This window comes from Heptranchias perlo, chromosome 37 (genome assembly GCF_035084215.1).
Source record: "Heptranchias perlo isolate sHepPer1 chromosome 37, sHepPer1.hap1, whole genome shotgun sequence".
Classification (NCBI taxonomy): Eukaryota; Metazoa; Chordata; class Chondrichthyes; order Hexanchiformes; family Hexanchidae; genus Heptranchias; species Heptranchias perlo.
Window position 1 is genome coordinate 1503953 of NC_090361.1, and position 25093 is coordinate 1529045.

At 52.7% G+C, this 25093-nt stretch overlaps 1 protein-coding gene across 1 annotated transcript; it reads right to left on the reverse strand.

Annotated features, from left to right (window-relative positions):
* Positions 1–8700: 8700 nt before the first annotated feature.
* Positions 8701–22975, reverse strand: gtf2f1 (general transcription factor IIF, polypeptide 1). Its single transcript, XM_067972916.1, has 14 exons — positions 22880–22975; positions 22117–22181; positions 20291–20337; positions 19614–19686; positions 18205–18398; positions 17948–18118; positions 16805–17007; positions 15221–15374; positions 14379–14443; positions 13632–13754; positions 11748–11821; positions 11523–11661; positions 10947–11073; positions 8701–10268 (listed from the first exon to the last, which is right to left on the reverse strand). Exons 2-14 carry the CDS (start codon positions 22126–22128, stop codon positions 10058–10060), a joined length of 1593 nt encoding a protein of 530 aa, XP_067829017.1. The 5' UTR covers positions 22129–22181; positions 22880–22975; the 3' UTR covers positions 8701–10057.
* Between the last annotated feature and the right edge of the window lie 2118 nt (positions 22976–25093).

Below are 25093 nucleotides of genomic sequence, written 5' to 3' on the forward strand. Positions count from 1 at the left end.
TATGTCCTGAAAATTTTTACAGCTGAAGGCAAGTCTTCAAGATCAGCAAACTCAGCAGAGACTGGGCACTGAACCTGGGCCGTTCCTGCCATTTACAGCTCAAAGGCTAGTGGTAGATCCTCAAACACACCTCTCACCTGGAACAATGTCTACAGCTCTAATACTGACGGGAGGGGGCGAGGTGCAGACGGGAGGGGGCGAGGTGCAGACGGGAAGACGGAGTATGGCAGAGAATACAAGCAGAAAGGGCACGGTCTCGGGGTTGATGGTCTATTAGAGATGTGGGGAATCGCAGTGGGGAGCACGGAAATGGACAGGTCGAGAAAGGCCTGGTGCCAGGAAAAGAGAAGCAGTAACTGGAGGGGAGGGAGAGGGAGAGAGGGGAGAGGGAAGGAAAGGAGAGGAGAGGGATGTAGGGTGGGTCTCTCTGAGGCATCAGGAAGCAGCTGGTTAGTCAGAGGCCATCAGATGAATGGGGACTGAGATCGCACACACAAACGGTGGAGTTAGGGACGGTAATGTTGTTTTCTTGTACTGGGCGTTTTCGATTAAGGTTTGGAATGAGAGCTTTTTACAATGGTGCACTCCTGTGCTTCTCATTGATGAGGATCGAGCTGATGGGCTCCTTTAACAGACAGATACGCTGGAATTTGCCGACAGTTCTCACTCAGAGGCGTCAATCTGCGAGTAAATAAAGTCTCCAAGTAACGACAAACGGTCCAGGGGGAGTGCCGACCACGACGAGGGCCCATGAACATCGGGGGCAGAGGGCGCGTGAACATCGGGGGCAGAGGGCGCGTGAACATCGGGGGCAGAGGGCGCGTGAATATCGGGGGCAGAGGGCGCGTGAACATCGGGGGCAGAGGGTCCGTGAATATCGGGGGCAGAGGGCGCGTGAACATCGGGGGCAGAGGGTCCGTGAACATCGGGGGCAGAGGGTCCGTGAATATCGGGGGCAGAGGGCGCGTGAACATCGGGGGCAGAGGGTCCGTGAACATCGGGGGCAGAGGGTCCGTGAACATCGGGGGCAGAGGGTGCGTGAACATCGGGGGCAGAGGGCGCGTGAACATCGGGGGCAGAGGGTCCGTGAACATCGGGGGCAGAGGGTCCGTGAACATCGGGGGCAGAGGGTCCGTGAATATCGGGGGCAGAGGGTCCGTGAACATCGGGGGCAGAGGGTCCGTGAACATCGGGGGCAGAGGGCCCGTGAATATCGGGGGCAGAGGGCCCGTGAATATCGGGGCAGAGGGCCCGTGAATATCGGGGCAGAGGGCCCGTGAATATCGGGGGCAGAGGGTCCGTGAATATCGGGGGCAGAGGGCCCGTGAACATCGGGGGCAGAGGGCCCGTGAACATCGGGGGCAGAAGGCCCGTGAATATGGGGGGCAGAGGGCCCGTGAACATCGGGGGCAGAGGGCCCGTGAATATGGGGGGCAGAGGGCCCGTGAACATCGGGGGCAGAGGGCCCGTGAACATCGGGGGCAGAGGGCCCGTGAATATCGGGGGCTCAGAGGCAGGAAGAGCTCAGAGTCCTGGCAGATTTAACCTGGACGATTAAGACACGCAGGAGTCTCAGTCAGTGTTACCTTTCTGAGATTGAGCCTCTCGCCCAGAACTCACCAAGAAAAAGCCTTGCTTCCATTTAATAACCGACTGGATTTATTTTTAAGAGTAAATGGAGCTAGGTGACGTTGCCTGTGCTCCAGGCTGATCGGTCCCCACAACAACAGCCTGCATTTATATAGCGCCTTTAACACAGTAAATCGTCTCAAGGTGCTTCACAGGAGCGATTATCAGACAAAATTTGACATGGAGCCACATAAGGAGATATTAGGACAGGTGACCAAAAGCTTGGTCAAAGAGGTAGGTTTTAAGGAGCGTCTTAAAGGAGGAGAGAGAGGCGGAGAGGTTTAGGGAGGGAATTCCAGAGCTTAGGGCCTAGGCAGCTGAAGGCACGGCCACCAATGGGGGAGTGAAGAAAGTCGGGGATGGACAAGAGGCCGGAATGGGAAGAGTGCAGAGATCTCGGAGGGTTATAGGGCTGGAGGAGGCTATAGAGCTCCTGACAATGTCATCAGCTGCTCAGGAGAGGGGGACGCCGGGAGCAGCACAACTCCCCGGGGAAGAAGTCAGCACTTTTTGAAATTCCCAGATGTCCACTTATCACCGTGGTCTCACACACAGACTCCGAGTGACCAACGGAACCAATCTCCTCGAGTGGGGCTAAACATCAAATCTTCTCATTTTAGATCCCCAAAGGTTAAAGTTCACATTCCCTCCTGGGGGGGTGATCGTTACCCAAAGCGAGAGACAATCGGTCTGGAGACCCGTTCTGTCAGACACCTACTCCCCATCACACTTACCGGCTACTTCTTAAAACAAAGCTCTGTCTTGCAATTATTCAACGATGTCAAAAGCCATGCGGGATAATCAATATCGTCCCCCCCAAATAACCAACAGCGATAACTCCCGCCAACCCACAAATATGCAGGAAAACTGAGAAGAATGGAAGGAATTCCGATTATAGCCAAATAGGAAAATACCGGAATCTATAAATACTGGAATCTATAAATCAGGCGGAGGGCTCACATTTTTTGCTGATTTCTGTGGTCAATTGGTGCAGGATCGGTCTGCCGGTGGACCATATGTGCACAATACCTGTCTGACAGGAGCTCGCGGGACCGCCCGCCCACGGTCTGCTATCTGCAGCACGGAGACGCAGATTTACGAGGCTGCTCCAGTGTGTGTTCCAGCTCAGAGACAGCACCTGATCCACAAGCTGTAAACACGAACACTGCACGGTTCAGACAGAGACAGGAGTGTTAGAGATTATACACCACAGACAGGGGAACCAGTGCAAGGGAAGGTGATGAAGAGATTGTGGATGATTGGTTTAGTCAGATTGTCCTTTGGGATCAGGGACTGATGGGAATCATAGCGGTGAACGGGTCCAAGAGAGGGACCCAGCACACACAGTGTGACAGTCAGTCTTCCAGCTCTGATCTCCATCGACCATGGATATATCGGAATGGAGAGCCTGACCCTCTCACACGTCCCCTAGTGTTTGGGCCTGAGTGGTACAGTCCCACAGACACTGACTCTCTCTGGGGTACAGTCCCACAGACACTGACTCTCACTGGGGTACAGTCCCACAGACACTGACTCTCACTGGGGTACAGTCCCACAGACACTGACTCTCTCTGGGGTACAGTCCCACAGACACTGACTCTCTCTGGGGTACAGTCCCACAGACACTGACTCTCACTGGGGTACAGTCCCACAGACACTGACTCTCTCTGGGGTACAGTCCCACAGACACTGACTCTCCCAGGGGTGCAGTCCCACAGACACTGACTCTCACGAGGGACAGTGAGACAGACTGGAGTCTGCTGGGGTGGGGCCACTACTAGAGGGTATTTGCCCCTTGATGGATGCCATCAGTGAGGCTGATTCTGCCCTCACCTGACCCTCAGACACGGGCACCTTCATGCAGGAGTGGGTGATTGTGATCAGGGGCAATACGTTGGCTGATTTTACTCCTTCTTAACCCGGGGGCACTGAGGCAAATGGCAGCACTGCCACCGCCTATCTGACAGCAGCTATCTCAGTGCTGGCCGGATATTAAAGCTCAGACTTCCCTGTTCCCTATGTTCACCCACAGCACACCGTGCCCCTGCACTGGGCACAGGGAGCAGCCAATTGTTTCGCAGGTGTTGCCTCGACCTCCTTCCCTGCTCGAGTGCCGGTAAAGGCATCGCTGTGACTGTGTGGCGTGTTGCTGGTGTATCCGGTAACGGTGCGGGCTGGCTGAGAGTGTCCGGGACAGGCAGGACTATCAGGAAGTGTCTAATAACCCAAGCTGTGGGATACGTGTGCTGATTCCTGAGCAGCCCTGCTCCGGCTCAGCCAAAGCCCAGGCAACTGGAATTCTTCAGCTATCAGAGGATTAGCCGGGATTAGAGAGCTGACTCTGAGCGGCTGTGATTAACAGGAGGGAAGATTGATGGGTCTGTGCCCTGGTGTCGTGCTTTCTGAAAGCTCTTTCTAGTCAGACTCTTGAATAACGGGGCTGTTTACTTCAGCACTCCGACCTGGCACCCTGATTAACCCTTTCAGCGCTGCACAGCAGTGAGAAAACACGGACACAGATTCCCAAGTGATTTTCAGGATCAAATGGCTGACATCAAATCTGTTTCTAGTGATGTTGGTCGAGGGATAAATATTGGCCAGGACACCGGGGAGAACTCCCCTGCTCTTCAAATAGTGCGGGGGGATCTTTACTGGAACGGGGGAGGGGGGGGGCCACGGTTTAACATCTCATCATAAAGTCAGCCCCTCCCTCAGTGCGGCCCCTCCCTCAGTGCGGCCCCTCCCTCAGTGCGGCCCCTCCCTCAGTGCGGCCCCTCCCTCAGTGCGGCCCCTCCCTCAGTGCGGCCCCTCCCTCAGTGCGGCCCCTCCCTCAGTGCGGCCCCTCCCTCAGTGCGGCCCCTCCCTCAGTGCGGCCCCTCCCTCAGTGCGGCCCCTCCCTCAGTGCGGCCCCTCCCTCAGTGCGGCCCCTCCCTCAGTGCGGCACTGGGAGTGTCGGCCTGGATGAAGGGCTCAAGTCTCTGGAGTGGAGTTTGAACCCACGACCTTCTGACCCCGAGGCGAGAGAGTGCGACCCACTGAGTCACACAGATTATAATGACCAGAATTTATTCATCTTTTTATCTGGTGTTGACTTCTTGAAGCAGGAAAATGTGCTTCGTAAACAAGGCGGGGGTTTACATAGAATTACATCAAGTCTACAGCACAGAAACAGGCCATTCAGCCCAACTGGTCTATGCCGGCAATAATACTCCTGCAGAACTTACCCCGGCGAGAGTGAGTGCCCGTGGGACTGTACCCCAGTGAGAGTCAGTGTCTGTGGGACTGTACCCCAGTGAGAGACAGTGTCTGTGGGACTGTACCCCAGTGAGAGACAGTGTCTGTGGGACTGTACCCCAGTGAGAGTCAGTGTCTGTGGGACTGTACCCCAGTGAGAGACAGTGTCTGTAGGACTGTACCCAGTGAGAGACAGTGTCTGTAGGACTGTACCCAGTGAGAGACAGTATCTGTAGGACTGTACCCAGTGAGAGTGAGTGTCTGTGGAACTGTATCCCAGTGAGAGACAGTGTCTGTAGGACTGTACCCAGTGAGAGTGAGTGTCTGTGGGACTGTACCCCAGTGAGAGACAGTGTCTGTAGGACTGTACCCAGTGAGAGTGAGTGTCTGTGGAACTGTCCCCCAGTGAGTGTCAGTGTCTTTGGAACTGTACCCCAGTGAGAGTCAGTGTCTGTGGGACTGTACCCCAGTGAGAGTCAGTGTCTGTGGGACTGTACCCCAGTGAGAGACAGTGTCTGTAGGACTGTACCCAGTGAGAGTGAGTGTCTGTGGGACTGTACCCCAGTGAGAGTCAGTGTCTGTGGGACTGTACCCCAGTGAGAGTCAGTGTCTGTGGGACTGTACCCCAGTGAGAGTCAGTGTCTGTGGGACTGTACCCCAGTGAGAATCTGCTCCTTCACGAGGGATGGAGATGAAAGTACATTACGGTATAATTGATATATTTTTCTGTGCAATTGTTTTGTGTTCTACATCGATTCCAAACACGTTTCACCCCCCATCGGATGGAATTTGATGTAAAACCTCTGGATATTTTTGTTTTTACAAAAGGGAAATTATTTCCCAGCGTGATTACGTGCAGCCAGAAAGCCGCCAGAGTTTCGAAATTTACCAGATGCTCCGATCACCAGAGAAGGAATGCAATGTCAGGGATGGAATCAAACAGGAAAAGAAAGACAAGTGTTTGTCCAGCCCAAAAGCTTCAACTCTCAAATAAATTTCATTATTGGAAAAATATTGTTCTTTGTTTTGAGCAGCGCCCAGATTCCAGCACTCGTGATTAACGGGCTTTTCACCATATACAGGCAGGCTGTGGGCAGCCAGGAGCAGCTCCATGCTCAGGATGTGCAGGAGTCCATCACCACCCTGTCCAGGTGACACTGAGCCTTTGGAATGCTTTGAACAGAAACAGTCACTAACTCGAAGCATGTCTGTGGTATTAGAGTGGTATCTCAACCATTTCATTGAATCATTACAGCACAGATGGAGGCCATTCGGCCCACTAAGTCCATGCCGGCTCTTTGTAAGAGCAATCCAGTTAGTCCCTTTCCCCCGCTATTTCCCTGTAGCCTTGTAAATTTTCTCCCTTTAAATATTTATCCAATTCCTTTTTGATAACCCCGATTGAATCTGCTTCCACTCGCTGTGTAAAAAAGATTTTCCTCATGTCGCCTTTGGTTCTTTTGTCAATCACCTTAAATCTATGTCCTCTGCTTCTTAACCCATCTGCCAATGGGAACTGTTTCTCTCTATCTATTCTGTCTAGACCCTTCATGATTTTGAATACCTCTAGCAAATCTCCTCTCAATCTTCTCTGTTCCAAGGAGACCAACCCCAGCTTCTCCAGTCTATCCACGTAACTAAAGTCCCTCATCCCTGGAATCATTCCAGTAAATCTCTTCTGCACCCTCTCTAAGGCCTTCACATCCTTCCTAAAATGCGATGCCCAGAACTGGACACAATACTCCAGTTGTGGTCGAACCAGTGTTTTATAAAGGTTCATCATGACTTCCATACTTTTGTACTCTATGCCTCTGTTTATAAAGCCCAGGATCCCGTATGTTTTTTTAACCGCTTTCTCAACCTGCCCTGTCACCTTCAAAGATTTGTGCACATATACCCACAGATCTCTCTGTTTCTGCACCCCCTTTAGAATTATACCCTTTAGTTTATATTGCCTCTCCTCATTCTTCCTGCCAAAATGTATCACTTCGCACTTCTCTGTATTAAATTTCCTCTGCCCCGTGTCTGCCTATTCCACCAGCCGGTCCGTGTCCTCTTCAAGAGGCTGCTTTGTCCCCCCTCCCTTTACGTCATCCTCGTCAACATCCCCACTCCTCCCTTGTATTTATAGCACAAAGCCACTCACCCCCTGACATAGCAGAGATGCATTTAAGGGGAAGCTAGATCAGTACACAAGGAAGAAAGGAATAGAAGGATATGCTGATAGGGTGAGATGAAGTAGGGAGGGAGGAGGCTCGTGTGGAGCATAAACACCGGGATAGACCGGTTGGGCTGAATGGCCTGTTTCTGTGCTGCAGACTCGATGTAATTCTATGTAAACCCCCGCCTTGTTTACAAAGCACACCATCCTGCTTCAGGAAGTCAAGACCAGATAAAAGGATGAAAGAAAATGTGTCTGGTTTTCACTCTTGATGGATAAATTATGGTAATTGTAGCTCAGTGGTAGCACTCACCTCTGAGTTAGAAAGTTGTGGGTTACATAATAACTAAAAAAAGACATAAGAAATAGGAGCAGGAGTAGGCCATTCGGCCCCTCGAGCCTGTTCCACCATTCAATCAGATCATGGCTGATCTTCAACCTCAACTTCACTTTCCCGCCCGATCCCCATATCCCTTGATTCCCCTGGAGTCCAAAAATCTATCCATCTCAGCCTTGAATATATTCAATGATTCAGCATCCACAGCCCTCTGGGGTAGAGAATTCCAAAGGTTCACAACCCTCTGAGTGAAGAAATTCCTCCTCATCTCAATCTTCAATGGCCGACCCCTTATCCAGAGACTTGAGCAGAGAGGGAGGGCTGCACTGTCGGAGGGGCAGTCCTGAGGGAGGGCTGCACTGTCGGAGGGGCAGTCCTGAGGGAGGGCTGCACTGTCGGAGGGGCAGTCCTGAGGGAGGGCTGCACTGTCGGAGGGGCAGTCCTGAGGGAGGGCTGCACTGTCAGAGGGGCAGTCCTGAGGGAGGGCTGCACTGTCGGAGGGGCAGTCCTGAGGGAGGGCAGCTCTGTCGGAGGGGCCGTCTTTATGATGAGTTGTTCCAGTAAAGATCTCACTGCATTATTTGAAGCGCAGGGAGGTCTCCCAGTGTCCTGGCCAATATTCATCCCTCAACCAACATCACTAAAACAGATTTCATCTGCCACTCATTTCATTCCTGTTTGTGGAATTGTTCTGTGCGTATATTTGCCTACATAATAGTGAACGCCTTCAAAACGTCATTCATTGGCTGTAAGGCCACACAAACAGACAGATACACACATGCAGACAGACAGAAAGAAAGACACACAGACAGCCAGACATGTATTCCAGCCGGAGTCACTGAATAGTGATCAAGAGCAACAACCCTGGTCGATTTTCCCCACTTGTAGCCCCGGGATGCTAAAGTCGATTGTGCCCAAACCATCACCCTGCCTGAGGCTGGATCTTGGGACTCCCCTGGTCGCTGTGACCCTGGACCGTACACACAGTATAGTCGCACATTCAAACTGTAAGGAGCACGGGGCGAGTGTTTGAGTGTCCTGAAGCAGACAGGTGTACACACTCTCCCTGTGAACAGTGGGTGATGTTTTGTACCTTGTCAATCAACATTTCCTGATAAACCAGGTCACCATCAATTGCACTAGAACGGTGTGTGGCTTAAATGACTTTGCCCAGTTTACATCTTGCCCCCGGCCCCCGGCACCCCCCCCCCTCAATGTCTCCTTTCGACCCGTCTGGGTTTGCTCCCCAGAATGCCCCCGCCCTGGGCAGTGTACACTGACACCCCTTGTCCTCCCATTGTACTCAGGCCCACCGACAGCACTGATAAAACACAATGGGTTGAAAACCATTGGCTATTTTATTGGATAACAGGTTCAGTCTCCAGGAATAAACCAAACATCACATCTATGGCATTCCACAATTGACAGACACTGAACAAAAATTAACACTTACAAAACCAGTACTGAAGAAAGCCGGAGCCTCATACAACACTCAACCTCAGGCAACAGAAAGGCTGCATGCTGGCTTTAGAGAGCAGTCCAATCCCAGTAACAAGGAGATCCTGATTCAGTTCCGTCTCACCCCGTCCCTCCCACCAAATCACCGCCCCCGTCCCTCCCGCCAAATCACCGCCCCCCCACCCCGGACGAGGCAGTGTCTGACCTGCTCCCAGGCCTCAGTCACAGCTGCAGCTCCAGGTGTGTGAATTGGCCAGTCCCGTTCTCAGACCCGATCCTGAACTCTAGGCAGTGCCCTCTCCCCACATCCGCTCCCTCTGGGTGTGACCGTAACTGGGGATTAGCAGCTGGTGGGGGGGGGGGCGGGGGGTGAGAGGAGGAGGGAAGACTTTTGCTGGGGTCAGTTCGGTCATTAAAGGGTTGGTGCCTATTCTACTCACAAGGTACAAAACTCTTTGTAAACAGTTTTGTGTTCACATTAAACAGCGTGTTCCTGCACATCCACGTGGATTGTGTTGTCTCCCACTCAGGATCGGAGCCTCTCTGGTGGTTCTAAACAGAGTAGAAGCCTGCCCAGCTACTTTGTTACTGAACCGCTGGCGTCCACAGTTTGGCACCTGACAGTCCTGGGACATGAGCCATGTGAATCTAGAGTTCTCCATGTGATGAGGGATGTCCCAGGTCAGGTACAGAATGAGTTAGATCCAGATTAAAAAGGTCCCAAACACACACCTCAGCCCCCCTCCCACAAGAGTATCTCCTGCTGCACCAGTGGGACATTTTTCCATTTGCCATACCAGCTGCCCAGAGTCCCCCTGAGTGAGACTGAGAAACTAGCTCCAAAGTACAGGCTGATTTGTCCAGTGTTTTCACTCCCTCTCCCGGCTCAGTTCAATCTCCCTCAAACTTCACGTAAAACCTGACCTTCATCCCACCAGCCAGGGTTAGATTCAAATCCGGGCACCGAGGGAGAAAGGACAGTGCTGGTCCCACAGCACGATAACCACGATACTGTACAATGTGCCCCAGAGCTCACCCCTTATACATGTAAGATCGATGTAAAGAATCTTACAACACCAGGTTATAGTCCAACAAATTTATTTGAAAATTCAAATAAAATTGTTGGACTATAACCTGGTGTTGCAAGATTCTTTACATTTGTCCACCCCAGTCCATCACCGGCATCTCCACATCATGTAAGATCGAGACAGAAAGCTACACACACACCAGGGTCAGGCTCAGTTCCCCTCCTTCAGGAAGAAGTGCATCTTCTCGTTGATCATCTTACGTTCCGGGTTGAGTTTTTTCAGGATCTGTGCCAGCACGTTGACCGTCTGCTCACTGCTCAGGCCAGTCTTTTTGGTTTGGAATTTCTTCAGCAGGTCCTTGGTGGTCATTGGTTTCCTGGTGAGGTATCGCCTCACAGCGTCCTCGGTCAGCTGGATATCACTGCAGGCGGGGGAGGGCACAGTTACACAGGATGCCCCCCCTAGTCAGTGGCAATACTGCCCCCAAACAACTGCACAACCTACTCCCCCCCCCAACCAAGAGAGAACCCCCCAATGGCACATCTCCCCCCTCCCCCATGGCACATCTCCCCCCACCCACCCCCCCACTCCATGGCACATCTCCCCTTTTCACAGACCCCCTCCCGGCCAGGGCACATCTCCCCCTCCCCCATGGCACATCTCCCCCTTTCACCCCCCCGACCTTTTCCCCATATGTCTCACCCCCACCGTGCCCCTTTCACCATATCCTCAAACCCTTCTCTCCCAAGAAACAAATACAATTCCCCATGACCCACTGACACCATGTGTATCAATGCCCTTTCCTCAAACCCTCTTTCGGTGAAAAAGCCCCTCCACCTTTCCTTCCGACTCTGAACTCCTGGGATTTGAACTCTTCACCACTGGGAACAGTTTGCTGGATCAGTTTGTCATTTCCCTTCACAGTACCTCAGTGAGGTCACCTTCAGCTCTGCTCATTTCCATAGACAACATCCTGACTCCCTTAACCTTCCCTCTGGAATTCTGATTCACGAGAGCTGTGAAGATTGCTAACCAGAAAGGTAACTTCTGATAGTCACACACCCCCCACCATGCAATGCCTGCTCACTATTCCACTCACCCACTGCTCGGCGTGGACTTGCCGGACTGCGGCTGAGGGGTGGATTTCCCAGACGCTGACTGTGCCCCCGCGTCCATCTTCAGCCGTTTGGCCACCGGTGTTTCCACAGAGCCTCCATGGCGTTTCCCTGGGAATGGACAGAAGACCAGGATATAAACAGACACAATTCCCAGATTTGGAATTTTCCCTCATCTCTGCCAACATTCCCATTTATATTCTTCAGTTCACAGGACAGTTAGGAGACAGTGGATTCTGTAACAGGTGGTACCATGGGGTGAACGCAGCCCCCGCCCGTACCCGGGGGGGGGGGGGGGGGGGGGGGTGAACGCAGCCCCCGCCCGTACCCGGGGGGGGGGGGGGGGTGAACGCAGCCCCCGCCCGTACCCGGGGGGGGGGGGGGGGGTGAACGCAGCCCCCGCCCGTACCCGGGGGGGGGGTGAACGCAGCCCCCGCCCGTACCCGGGGGGTGAACGCAGCCCCCGCCCGTACCCGGGGTCTGACACACTGCGTCCTGCACACACACACACACACTCACACTCCCCCCTTCCCCTTCCCCAGGGTCTGTGTGCCCCTTACCTTGTTCCAGTTTGCTGGCAGCTGCTTTAAGAGTGGACGAGGTGCTGCTCATTTCAGGGGTGGGGGTACTGGGGCGGCTGTTCCCACGGGAGCTGCTGTTCGATCCTCTCCAATCTTTCTTCGGAGGAGTTTTCTTTTTCTTTTAACACAAAAAGAAACAAAAGGTTAAACATTAAGTGAACTCCTCAGGGTGAGTTGGTCTGGATGATAAACGGAGACACACACCAGCATGAAGAGGGCCGAGGCTGCTCCTGATTCAATATCACTTTCATCCGAGGATTCAGACTCGTCGCTGCTGTCTGTGGGGAGCAAAAATTACAAATTAGACTTAGTTACGAAACAGTAGGGTCATGGGCCTGGGTTCCATCCTGAGCCAGGGGCACTGCGACTGCCACAGTTAGTCGAGTGACCCTGGGCTAGGTGGGGGGAAATCAGCCAGGGCTCTTCCTCCTGATCATTATCCAGTGTCCTGTGCGGGTGTACCTTAGCTCCAGTGAGAGAGCAGTGCCTCTTCTACCCAACTGACAGATATTGTTGGGAAGGAAACTCAGAGTCCGAGATCTCCGGCCAGCAGCCAGACCCCACTGGGCTTTACAGATTGCTGCAGTTTAAAGCAATTTACCCCCGTGTACAAGGCCCAGGATCAATTAGAAGCCACTGATTATACCTCAGCCTTTTCTGTTAGCAACTGATTTTGCCCCAAATCAACACTGGCAAGTTGTTGGGCTCTTGGATCATTGAATGTGGCGCCGATCCCAAGACCCAGCCGATCCCCAGTCCCAGCCGATCCCCAGTCCCAGCCGATCCCCAGTCCCAGCCGATCCCCAGTCCCAGCCGATCCCCCCAGTCCCAGCCGATCCCCCCAGTCCCAGCCGATCCCCAGTCCCAGCCGATCCCCAGTCCCAGCCGATCCCCAGTCCCAGCCGATCCCCCCAGTCCCAGCCGATCCCCAGTCCCAGCCGATCCCCAGTCCCAGCCGATCCCCAGTCCCAGCCGATCCCCAGTCCCAGCCGATCCCCCCAGTCCCAGCCGATCCCCCCAGTCCCAGCCGATCCCCCCAGTCCCAGCCGATCCCCAGTCCCAGCCGATCCCCCCAGTCCCAGCCGATCCCCAGTCCCAGCCGATCCCCCCAGTCCCAGCCGATCCCCAGTCCCAGCCGATCCCCAGTCCCAGCCGATCCCCCCAGTCCCAGCCGATCCCCAGTCCCAGCCGATCCCCCCAGTCCCAGCCGATCCCCCCAGTCCCAGCCGATCCCCCCAGTCCCAGCCGATCCCCCCAGTCCCAGCCGATCCCCAGTCCCAGCCGATCCCCAGTCCCAGCCGATCCCCCCAGTCCCAGCCGATCCCCCCAGTCCCAGCCGATCCCCCCAGTCCCAGCCGATCCCCCCAGTCCCAGCCGATCCCCCCAGTCCCAGCCGATCCCCCCAGTCCCAGCCGATCCCCAGTCCCAGCCGATCCCCAGTCCCAGCCGATCCCCAGTCCCAGCCGATCCCCAGTCCCAGCCGATCCCCAGTCCCAGCCGATCCCCCCAGTCCCAGCCGATCCCCAGTCCCAGCCGATCCCCAGTCCCAGCCGATCCCCCCAGTCCCAGCCGATCCCCAGTCCCAGCCGATCCCCCCAGTCCCAGCCGATCCCCCCAGTCCCAGCCGATCCCCCCAGTCCCAGCCGATCCCCAGTCCCAGCCGATCCCCCCAGTCCCAGTCAGATTCTTCCAGCTGCACAGACTGTGCTGCGGCGCCCCCTCCCGGCCGAGCCAGGTACTGCACGGCCAGTGTCTCTGATGAAGGAGTGGTCGTTACAGGCTGGAGCTCTCTGGACCCAGGTTACAGGCACTGAGCCCACACCCAACACAGAGGAGCTCTACTCGTTCACTGGGAGGCTCCAAGGGAGACGCAGTAGGTGAGCACACTGGCAAACGCATGGCTCGGAACAAAGCACGAGCTCTGCTTTGATCTTGAGATCTAATCTCCCTCCCTCAGTGCGACGAACTGTGTGTCGAAACCTGACTCCACAGTTCTATGACACTCGCTCGGTCCCAGAGACTCGGAGACACACACGGGGCAGGAACAGAAACAGAAACCTCAGCTGTGAAAGGGATTCCAAACATAACCTTTCTTTTTCTTTTCTTTTTTCTCGGGGGCTGCAGGTTTCTTCTCGTCTTCCTCCTCCTCTTTTTCTTCGTTTGGCTTTTCCTCTTCACTCTCCTCACTGCTCTCCGAATCTTCATCAATTCCTGAAAAACAGATTTCCAGGACAGCACTTGAAAACCCATTTACGTGAGGAGAGGGGGTGAGGGGCAAGGAAAGGGGGAACTCTCTGGATGTTCTCCATCGCGGCACTTGTGTTTTCACACTCAGTTTCTCAGACCGGGTCGGCCCACAATGATCCGTTGCCCCGGCGATCTGCCTCTGAACCCTGGACCAAGAAAAGCCAAACCCAGCCCTGTGGGTCAGATGTTAACAATCCTGTGACACTATTCAACAAAAGGCAGGGAGTTCTCCCAGGAAACAGATTAACTGGTCATTCACCTTATTGCTGTTAGTGGGATCTTGCTGTGCACAAATGGACAACATGTTTTATCTATGAAATAACAGTTATTGAACTTCAAAGTGATTCACTATGTCCTAGGGATGTTTGGGGGAGGGGGGAGGAGATACCGTGATGTACCTGGCTGTGTCTCTCTCCTCCCCCCACTCACCGTTCAGCCATTCACCCAAGGTTTTAAAAACCCTGGATTAACCCGTGTTCACACTTTGGAACCTGATGTCCGAGTGTATCAGCTCTCCCACCACCAAATCACCAGGACACAACCGCCCTGCCACCACCCCGGGGTTAATCCTGCACCGAGGGACAATACCTTTGGGCCCCTCCTCCTCTTCTTTATCAGCCTTCACTTTTCCTCGATCCTCTTCATTATTGTCGCTGTAAATCAGGGGGAGAAAAAAGGATTTGTAAAATGTTCCTTGGTTTCAGATCAATCCCTCGCTGACCCGGCACAGAGTTCGAGTTTGCCAAAATACATCCAAACAAATTTCACATTTTCTATCCGCAGCATCAGCTCCCCAGAGGCCCTGACGCTCCGCACCCAGAACAGTCTCCCCACCTCGACCTCAACCCAAAGTTTCCCAGGCCCTCGCACCCGTCAAGTCTTCCCTTCCACCAAAAATTAAACTTTGCGTCAACTAAGCACGGACTCCTGAATCAGCTCTTCTGTTTTCGACCTTGACAAACACTGGCCCTCCTCCCAAGTTTCTAACTAAAGATGAAACCTTGTCCCTCAGCTGGCAATGTGTGAACAATCAGTAGCACTGAACCTGCATCCTAAATAAACACGTGGACAGCTCCAAGGCGACACTCACTTGAGGGTGCGCACTGCAGCAAGGAGTGTGCCGTGTGTTTGAGCGAGACCTCCTGCTCTCAATCGCTGTCCAGTGACGCCTGCTCGAATGTGTTGGGGATGGAAGTGAGGGCAGAATTGGGCAGGATGCCCCCACAGTCAAATAGCTTACTGAAACTGTGTCTAGGCTCACACATGAAGAATGGCCGCTTGGGTGAGATAGTGAAGGACAGCCTGTGATACAGCATCCCAGAGCCCCAGCTCGGTACGGTGCCCAGCGTGGTACAGTGCCCCATTGGAGTCAGCACCTTCTGGAGAGAAACCTTCATCACCACAAAAGCCAATAAACACAGATCAAATACCTGGAGTCATCGTCTGAGATATAATCCACCTCCTGCCCCTCGAAATCCCCATCATCGCTGTCCTCAAAGGCCTCGTCGTCCGAGCCCTTCTTCTTTTTTTTCCCGGCTCCAACTTTCCCCTTCTTCTTGCCCTTTGTGTCTTTTTTCCCATCTCCTGGAGAAGTCAAACCAAGTGACACTTAAAATCAGCAAATTAGAAACAGTGTTAGGCCAGGCCCTGCCCGATCGCAGGGAGACGGATGGAACCAGCCCCAGGCTGACCAGGCCCTGCCCGATCGCAGGGAGACGGATGGAACCAGCCCCAGGCTGACCAGGCCCTCCCCGATCGCAGGGAGACGGATGGAACCAGCCCCAGGCTGACCAGGCCCTCCCCGATCGCAGGGAGACGGATGGAACCAGCCCCAGGCTGGCCGACAGCCCCAGTGCCAGGCCAGGTCCAGTCAGGGAGCCACAGGGTGAACCAGATTTCAGTTAGTTGAACAAGCTGCTTGTCCAGTGGAACCCCCATTATTTGAAATAACAGAGGGGACCCCTTTCCTGGTGGAAACTGGATATTGGTGGAAAATCAGGGATGCCCAAATATGGGCTTACACTTGGGGTACAGCAACCCCCTGGGCACTGGGATACTGACGGGTACAGCACAAATAATAAGATAGACGAGCGGCTGTAAGTGTGCTCTGCTGGTGATCTGATATCAGGTGTGTGGGTAATGGCGACTGGACTCGGAATGGGACCGTACAACTCGCACTGAACTAGAAACAGAACTTTATTTCTACCTCCCCCGGTCATCATTGACCCTCCTGGCAGCCCCGAGCAGGACACTGGTCCAGGCCTCTGGAGAGGCTACTCTCGGATGGAGTATACAGCCTGGGCCTGTGCCCCACCCTCTTACCTCTGCCCCCTGAAGGGCAAAACTAATGGGGAAATCAGCAGAACCTGCGCCATGCTCAAACTGCCCTATGTAAACACACTGGGCTGGGGCCGTGCTGTAGACTCACAAGCCAGTGGCATCTGGTTGCACTCACCGTCCTCGTCACTCTCTTCATCACTCCCGTCCTCGTCACTCTCTCCATCACTCACCGTCCTCGTCACTCTCTCCATCACTCACCGTCCTCGTCACTCTCTCCATCACTCACCGTCCTCGTCACTCTCTCCATCACTCACCGTCCTCGTCACTCTCTCCATCACTCACCGTCCTCGTCACTCTCTCCATCACTCACCGTCCTCGTCACTCTCTCCATCACTCACCGTCCTCGTCACTCTCTCCATCACTCACCGTCCTCGTCACTCTCTCCATCACTCACCGTCCTCGTCACTCTCTCCATCACTCACCGTCCTCGTCACTCTCTCCATCACTCACCGTCCTCGTCACTCTCTCCATCACTCACCGTCCTCGTCACTCTCTCCATCACTCACCGTCCTCGTCACTCTCTCCATCACTCACCGTCCTCGTCACTCTCTCCATCACTCACCGTCCTCGTCACTCTCTCCATCACTCACCGTCCTCGTCACTCTCTCCATCACTCACCGTCCTCGTCACTCTCTCCATCACTCACCGTCCTCGTCACTCTCTCCATCACTCACCGTCCTCGTCACTCTCTCCATCACTCTCGTCCGAGCTCATTTCCAGGTCGTCCTCCAGATCATGAATTCGCAGGTCGTTTCCCCTTCTCTTTTTCTCTTTCCCTTTCTTTACCTTCTCTTCCTCATCCTCTCCCTCATCTCGGTCCTGCTCCTTCAGCCTCTTCTGCAGCATGATGCTGAAATGGTTCACCACCTTGTTGCGTCTGATCGACGGAGCCGGTGGTTGGGGGTTCAGGCGTGTTTAAGAGAAGAGAAAAGAGAGAAAGTAAGTTACAAAAACAGAAATGACAGAAGAGGTTAAATTCAATGCGATGAACTCCAATAATCGATCTGTCCCTTTAACATCTCTCAGCACTGCCCAGGATACAGAAGTTGTGTTGGGGGGGGGGGGATGTGGAACAGGTAGCCAGCACAAGATAGGTGGACTCGTCCCCTCTGTGAGAGAGTGGCTGAGTTCGGCTCAGGCAGTCGAGTGGCTGAGCTCGGCCCAGTGTGCTGCTGAGCCAGACGCACCAGGAAGGCCCCCCCGTTCCACCCAGGGTCTACATTCAGTTACCTGGGCGCTCCCCTGGAGTGGGGAAGGGAAAACTCAGACAGGGTTCCACCCCTGAATGCTAACCAGTGGCCCCGAGGTGGGTGGGAATGGACTGGGCTTTGACCTTCCCGCGATGTTTAAAAATAAACATTAACTTTAAACATTTAATGTTTATATACACTAGCTGATCTCGTGTGGTGAGGGTGTGGGATAACTGAACCAGACGTAATTCAGTCCCCATTGTAAAGTCAGTCCTCATCTTTATATTTCTATTATAAATTCCTATGACAACATTGATAATGGAAACTGCCTATGTAAACTTGTCACGCTGTAATTACAGCCTCCCAGCAATGGAGGCACTGACACAAATGTGATGAGGGAAGATTTTTAACATATTATGTCTATCAATATCTAGAATTTCTTAGAAACCAGTAGCATCAGGGGGAGTGCCAGGGATAAATCATCGAGCTCGAGTGTGAGAGGAAGGTGTGGTCAGCCACTGTCGATCTATAAACGAGAGGCCGCTAGCACAGCTCACCCACTAAGAACACTGATTTATTTAAGCACTGAGGGAAGCCCAAGTTTGCACTCTCCCCCAGTGAGTTTACCTTCCCCACTCTTCCTCTGCCTCCTCCGCGGTCAGTGTCTTGTGTTTTGCTACTGGGACAAAGTTGTACCAGGCGTTGACGGGAAAGGCTTCAAACGCCCCGTCGGGACACTGCGTGAAGATGTAGTAAGATGCATTTTCAGTGACGCCGCCTTTCCGCTGACCTTTGAACCTTGAACAGGGAAAGAAGGGAGCGTTAGGTACCTGAGAGGGCTGCCTCGGGCTCTGCCTGTCTAAAAATCTGGTAACGTTACTTACTTCCGACCTGCTTTCCCGTTAACTCTCAGCAGCCAGGGCTGGTCTTCGGGCTTAAACACTCGCGTAACAATCCCAAACTTCTTCCTCCTCGATTTCTCTCGCAGTTTTTTGCCAAACTCACTGCCAGCACCAAACTCCGGCTGCTCCTCTTCCTGGTAAATCTTCTTGTTACTCAGATCTCGCTCCATTTTAGCCTAAGAGGTAACATGGAATTTTACAGACCAGGTCCCAACAATATCAGTGCCAATGATTACAGCCATCGTATCAATGATCCCCATGTAGGAGACTTTCATATCCTGCACTTGACCTCGACCTCTCCCTCCCTCTACTATACGCCAGACACACACATTACTGGAGCACCCTCATAAAAGACAGATAGTTTAGGACAACCCCCTCCCCTAGGAGCAGACATAAGACCCAGGACCTCCCCACCTATTTATAAAACATGGACGTACGCAATGCCCTCCCCCATTTCTAATATATCCACAATACAAAACCATCCATGTGTAAGGATAGGCATGTACAGATTATTAAATAGAATAAGATAATTGGCATTATATAGAATTATATAATATTTTGCAAAGAATTGTTTAGTTAAAACACACCAGAAAGACACACAGCTGTTCCAGGGAGGCTTTTAGCACAGCTGTGTGAAGACGGAATTTCAATTGCCAGTGCAGATAAAAGAATTTATTTCTTTTGCAATAAAGTTTGAAAGAGATGAGACATCAAAGGTGGGCATAACACAGGATAACAGCTAATAAACTAAATGATAGCGACTGCACCAACAGGATACACACACAGAGATCATGAGGTCATGATACCCACATTTATCCTACGTAATGAAACCTATAAGAATACAACTTACTGAAGCTCAGGAGGACCTTCTGATCTAGTCCTGCTGAGGCTAGTGTAAGCAGGCAAAGGCATGCTCGCAATCTCCTGAAGGGAGTCCTCCTCGGGTATGTGAGGATTAATGGTACCTATATCTCATATACACCATGTAAATAGCTCATATACGCCGTGTAAATATCTCATATACACCGCGTGTAAATAGCTCATATACACGGCATGTAGGGGGTTGTTTTATTATCTCATTGACTTGATTTAATAAAGTGAATCAGCCTCAAATGTTTTCAGTGTTTCACAGTCCTCGAACTTCTATTAAAGGTAAAGGATGTTTGACAACATCCTGTATAGACCCGACCCCGTGTACAATACATATACTCAGCAGTGTACTCCCCTGTTGTTTCTGAAATGATTGTGTAATTGGCGCGTGTACAGAACGTGCCGACTGTTACTGATTCACGGTCACCGTCCCATCGTGTGTAAATCACAAGGCCCGTGCCCAGAGCACACGGTCCAGTCACAGCGGGAATCTACGGCCCGCCTCACCCCATGGGTCTTACCTGAGTCCACGAGGAGAAGTTGATTTTATCGGCAGCATTGAACGCCATGATGTTGTGCTTCTTGGTGTTGTTCCTGGGAAGGGGAAGGGGAAGGGAGCAGGTTTAAGTACACTGACCCTCCGCTCCCCCACACCCCAACCCTTCCCTCCCCCACTTCCCCCCCCCAACACCACCCACCACCCCCCTTCCCCCCCACCACCACCACCCTTCCCCCCCCATCCCCCTCCCCCACCCCCCTTCCCCCCCCCCATCCCCCTCCCCCACCCCCCTTCCCCCCCCCCATCCCCCTCCCCCCCCCCCATCCCCCTCCCCCTTCCCCCCCCCCCCACCACCCCCCACACCCACCGGTCGATGGTTCGACAGGTGTTGGTCACCTTCTGGTACCTGATCCAAGTGACATTGTTCAGGCTTGAGCCCAAACAGTGAGAGTGGGCAGGCCACCCACCCTGGTGGGCACCATATCCGACCCGATCTCACCCAACAAACGCAAAATGCGGTAAATACACAGCAAGTCTGTCAGCTCCAAAAGGGAAAAGGCAGGTTGATGATTTAGGAGAGACCCTTCGATAGTGATTCTCACCCAGGGCCCCTCCTAGAACATTCTCCTGCCTTTGCTGTGTGCTGCCCACCTGCTGTGCATTTCCAAATCTGGTAGTAATAATCAGAGAGCCTCTTACTTGGGGACACGGACTGTGTACTCGGTCACCGCCTGACTGCTTGAACCCTGCCAAAGAAAAACAAACAACATGATCGACAGACAGGAACCCTGCAACGAATTACAATCTCAGCTTATGATGCTGCAATTACAATAATATCCATCTCCTGGTCAGGTGATCGGTAACATCTGCTTGTGTCACAACGACAGCTGACCTGTGTGGAGAAAACCAGGGCAAGAGGGAGCCTCAGGCTGGATTCTGGAAAAAGTTCTAGAAAAAGGCAGTGAGGCACGGGCCCCTCAGGTTTATAAAACATTACATGATAGAGGCACGGTAAGTACAGAATATTCCTTCAAAATAAGCCAGGGAAGTAGGATGAAGACACAGAATGAACCACCATTTACCCAGCACTGTAACACATCTTTCAGAATAGCCCAAAGAACTTCTCATCTCATGAATTACTTGGAGATCCAGTCACTGAGATTATTTATGCAAACGGGTGAATTTAAATTATATCAAGTTAAATATTGAATAGTAAATTTAAAACAGCATCGGGAAGAACTTTACTCAAGAGTTAGAAATGTCTGGAATAATTTGCCAGTCAGGGTACAGGAGGAAACAACACTGGTCAAAGTACAGGTAGGTTAACAGGACAGTTAAAAGTACCAGAAGGATGGGCTTTAGCAGGAGAGTTAATGTACATTAGGAGGAAATGGGTTTCAAATGCCAAGTCATCATTTCTTACCCCATTATTTTTCATCCACTCATCCTATCTTAAATAGAAGGTACTGATTTCGAATGGGGCAGGGTTTACCCCTCAGCATTCACAGCCGCTCTGCCCCTTGCGACTGAGGGAGTCTGAGCGAGTATACCAATCACAATCCAAGAAAGGACGAGACATCCAAATGACTTTGTTCTTACTGTTTTTACGCAGTTTTGTAACTGCTGCAAAAAACAAAGTCATGTGGTGAATGGAGCAAAGGAGCTGAGGGACTGCGGTTTTATAGGAATCCAGTAAGGTTAAAATCACTCAGGATTCAGATTAAAGCGTTCACACTGCACAGTCTCGCTGCAGTCAGTGCAGGGAAGCACTTAAGTTGCATCGTTCCCAGTTTGGGCGAGAGCAAGGCTGGATCACACGTCTTGTTCTTGAGCACCTGACAGTGTACATTCATTTACTGGAAGACACCGTGTGTTTACGTAAGCTGGAGTCAGACACTTTATAAATCCTTTAAAGGCAATTACTGCAGAGGATACCAGGGGTGAGGGACTTCAGTTATGTGGAGAGACTGGAGAAGCTGGGATTGTTCTCCTTAGAGTGGAGAAGGTTAAGGGGAGATTTAATAGAGGTGTTTTGATAGAGTAGAGAGGGAGAAACCGTTTCCAGCGGCAGAAGGGTCGGTAACCAGAGGGCACAGATTTACGGTAATTGGCAAAAGAACCAGAGATGAGATGAGGAGAATTTTTTTTACGCAGCGAATTGTTATGATCTGCAATGCAATGTGTGAAAGGGCGGTGGAAGCAGATTCAATAATAACTTTCAAAAGGGAATTGGATAAATACTTGAAAAGAAAAAATGTACAGGGTTATGGGGAAAGATCGGGGGGGGGGGGGGGAGTGGGTCTAATTGGATATCTCTTTCAAAGAACCAACACAGGAACGATGGGCTGAATGGCCTCCATCTGTGCTGTAGATTCTATAATTCTAGCTCAGTGACTGACAACAACCACTCCATCTAAACCCTTTCCACAGTTCAGCCCACCATCGGAATGCAGCACACAACTCTTCAAACCCATCCTTCCAAACTTCCCTCCACCCTCTCCCCAGATCTCAAACAATGCTCTTACCAGATTTGCCATAGTTGCCAGGTACCAGGCAGTGTTTCAATTTCTGATCGGATCTTGTTCGGATTCTGTCATAGAAGTGAAATAAAGGTGAATAATCCAGGTCACCTCCCAACCTCGTCCAGCCCGACAGCCTCTCATTCCCCGCGCCTCTCACTCTGGCCTTCTGTGCCCCCCAACCCTCTGCCCCCCTCAGACTTCTCAAAACCCCGTTGCCTGAGTGACCTCGCCCACAGGTTTCAGCCTCCATCTCCTCCTGCCGGTGAGGAGTTTCTCCGAGTTACACTCCAGGAACAAACATTGTGATCAGAAGTCACTCGGGACGGTCTGTGCTCCTGATATTATCGCCCAGCAGCAGCTCACAGGCCAAACCCGGACAGCAGGAGCAGGGCAGAGCCCAGGGGATGGAGTCATGGCCCGGGTTCATGGGTGGGGTTCATGGGTGGGGGCAGAGACAAGTACACGGGGCGGGGATCGGGGTACGGGGGGCCGGGGATTGGGGGCACGGGGGGCCGGGGATTGGGGGCACGGGGGGCCGGGGATTGGGGGTACGGGGGCCGGGGATGGGGGTATAAAGGGCCGGGGATTGGGGGTACGGGGGGCCGGGGATTGGGGGCACGGGGGCCGGGGATTGGGGCCTCCCGTCACTGCGCATGCGCGCCCGGGATAACATTAATTTCAATCTTCCAATAAATGTTCGGCCCGGGAAATAAAAAAAATGATCGTAAAACAATCGCTGAATCAGCGACTAATCGATAAAAACCACCTGGGAAATCACCGCGCGCAAAATTCCACAAAAGGAGAATCGAAAAACCGCCGCGTCCTCCTCGCCCCACCGGAAACCGGTCCGCACTCAACCCCGTCCCACCGGAAGCGGGTCCGGGACACACAGATCCCCGCCCACTCACTCAAGTTTTAAAAAAATGTATTCTCGGGTTGTGGGCGTCGCTGGCGAGGCCGGCATTTATTGCCCATCCCGAATTGCCCTTGAGAAGGTGGTGGTGAGCCGCCTTCTTGAACCGCTGCAGTCCGTGTGGTGAAGGTTCTCCCACAGTGCTGTTAGGAAGGGAGTTCCAGGATTTTGACCCAGCGACGATGAAGGAACGGCGATATATTTCCAAGTCGGGATGGTGTGTGACTTGGAGGGGAACGTGCAGGTGGTGTTGTTCCCATGCGCCTGCTGCCCTTGTCCTTCTAGGTGGTAGAGGTCGCGGGTTTGGGAGGTGCTGTCGAAGAAGCCTTGGCAAGTTGCTGCAGTGCATCCCGTGGATGGTACACACTGGAGCCACTGTGCGCCGGTGGTGAAGGGAGTGAATGTTTAGGGTGGTGGATGGGGTGCCAATCAAGCGGGCTGCTTTGTCCTGGATGGTGTCGAGCTTCTTGAGTGTTGTTGGAGCTGCACTCATCCAGGCAAGTGGAGAGTATTCCATCACACTCCTGACTTGTGCCTTGTAGATGGTGGAAAGGCTTTGGGGAGTCAGGAGGTGAGTCACTCGCCGCAGAATACCCAGCCTCTGACCTGCTCTTATAGCCACGGTATTTATATGGCTGGTCCAGTTAAGTTTCTGGTCAATGGTGACCCCCAGGATGTTGATGGTGGGGGATTCGGCAATGGTAATGCCGTTGAATGTCAAGGGGAGGTGGTTAGACTCTCTCTTGTTGGAGATGGTCATTGCCTGGCACTTATCTGGCGCGAATGTTACTTGCCACTTATGAGCCCAAGCCTGGATGTTGTCCAGGTCTTGCTGCATGCAGGCTCGGACTGCTTCATTATTTGAGGGGTTGCGAATGGAACTGAACACTGTGCAATCATCAGCAAACATCCCCATTTCTGACCTTATGATGGAGGGAAGGTCATTGATGAAGCAGCTGAAGATGGTTGGGCCTAGGACACTGCCCTGAGGAACTCCTGCAGCAATGTCCTGGGGCTGAGATGATTGGCCTCCAACAACCACTACCATCTTCCTTTGTGCTAGGTATGACTCCAGCCACTGGAGAGTTTTCCCCCTGTTTCCCATTGACTTCAATTTTACTCGGGCTCCTTGGTGCCACACTCGGTCAAATGCTGCCTTGATGTCAAGGGCAGTCACTCTCACCTCACCGCTGGAATTCAGCTCTTTTGTCCACGTCTGGAGCCGAGTGGTCCTGGCGGAACCCAAACTGAGCATCGGTGAGCAGGTTATTGATAAGTAAGTGCCGCTTGATAGCACTGTCGACGAAACCTTCCATCACTTTGCTGATGATTGAGAGTAGACTGATGGGGCGGTAATTGGCCAGATTGGATTTGTCCTGGTTTTTGTGGACAGGACATACCTGGGCAATTTTCCACATTGTCGGGTAGATGCCAGTATTGTAGCTGTACTGGAACAGCTTGGCTAGAGGCGCAGCTAGTTCTGGAGCACAAGCCTTCAGCACTACAGCTGGGATGTTGTTAGGGCCCATAGCCTTTGCTGTATCCAGTGCACTCAGCCGTTTCTTGATATCACGTGGAGTGAATCGAATTGGCCGAAGACTGGCTTCCGTGATGGTGGGGATATCAGGAGGAGGCCGAGATAGATCATCCACTCGACACTTCTGGCTGAAGATGGTTGCAAACGCTTCAGCTTTGTGTTTTGCACTTATGTGCTGGACTCCGCTATCATTGAGGATGGGGATGTTTGCAGAGCCTCCTCCTCCCGTTAGTTGTTTAATTGTCCACCACCATTCACGACTGGATGTGGCAGGACTGCAGAGCTTTGATCTGATCCGTTGGTTGTGGAATCGCTTAGCTCTGTCTATAGCATGCATGTAGTCCTGAGTTGTAGCTTCATCAGGTTGGCACCTCATTTTTCGGTACGCCTGGTGCTGCTCCTGGCATGCTCTTCTACACTCCTCATTGAACCAGGGTTGATCCCCTGGCTTGTTGGTAATGGTAGAGTGAGGAATATGCCGGGCCATGAGGTTACAGATTGTGCTGGAATACAATTCTGCTGCTACTGAT

Bases quoted from the DNA above. Each gene is read 5' to 3' on its own strand.
- gtf2f1 (XM_067972916.1), bottom strand. The intron at 13,755-14,378 runs GTATTGTCCCTC...TCTGTTTTTCAG, and splicing joins AGAGGAGGAGGGGCCCAAAG to GAATTGATGAAGATTCGGAG. The intron at 11,662-11,747 runs GTGTGTGTCTCC...TTGTGTTAAAAG, and splicing joins CCTCGGCCCTCTTCATGCTG to AAAAAGAAAACTCCTCCGAA.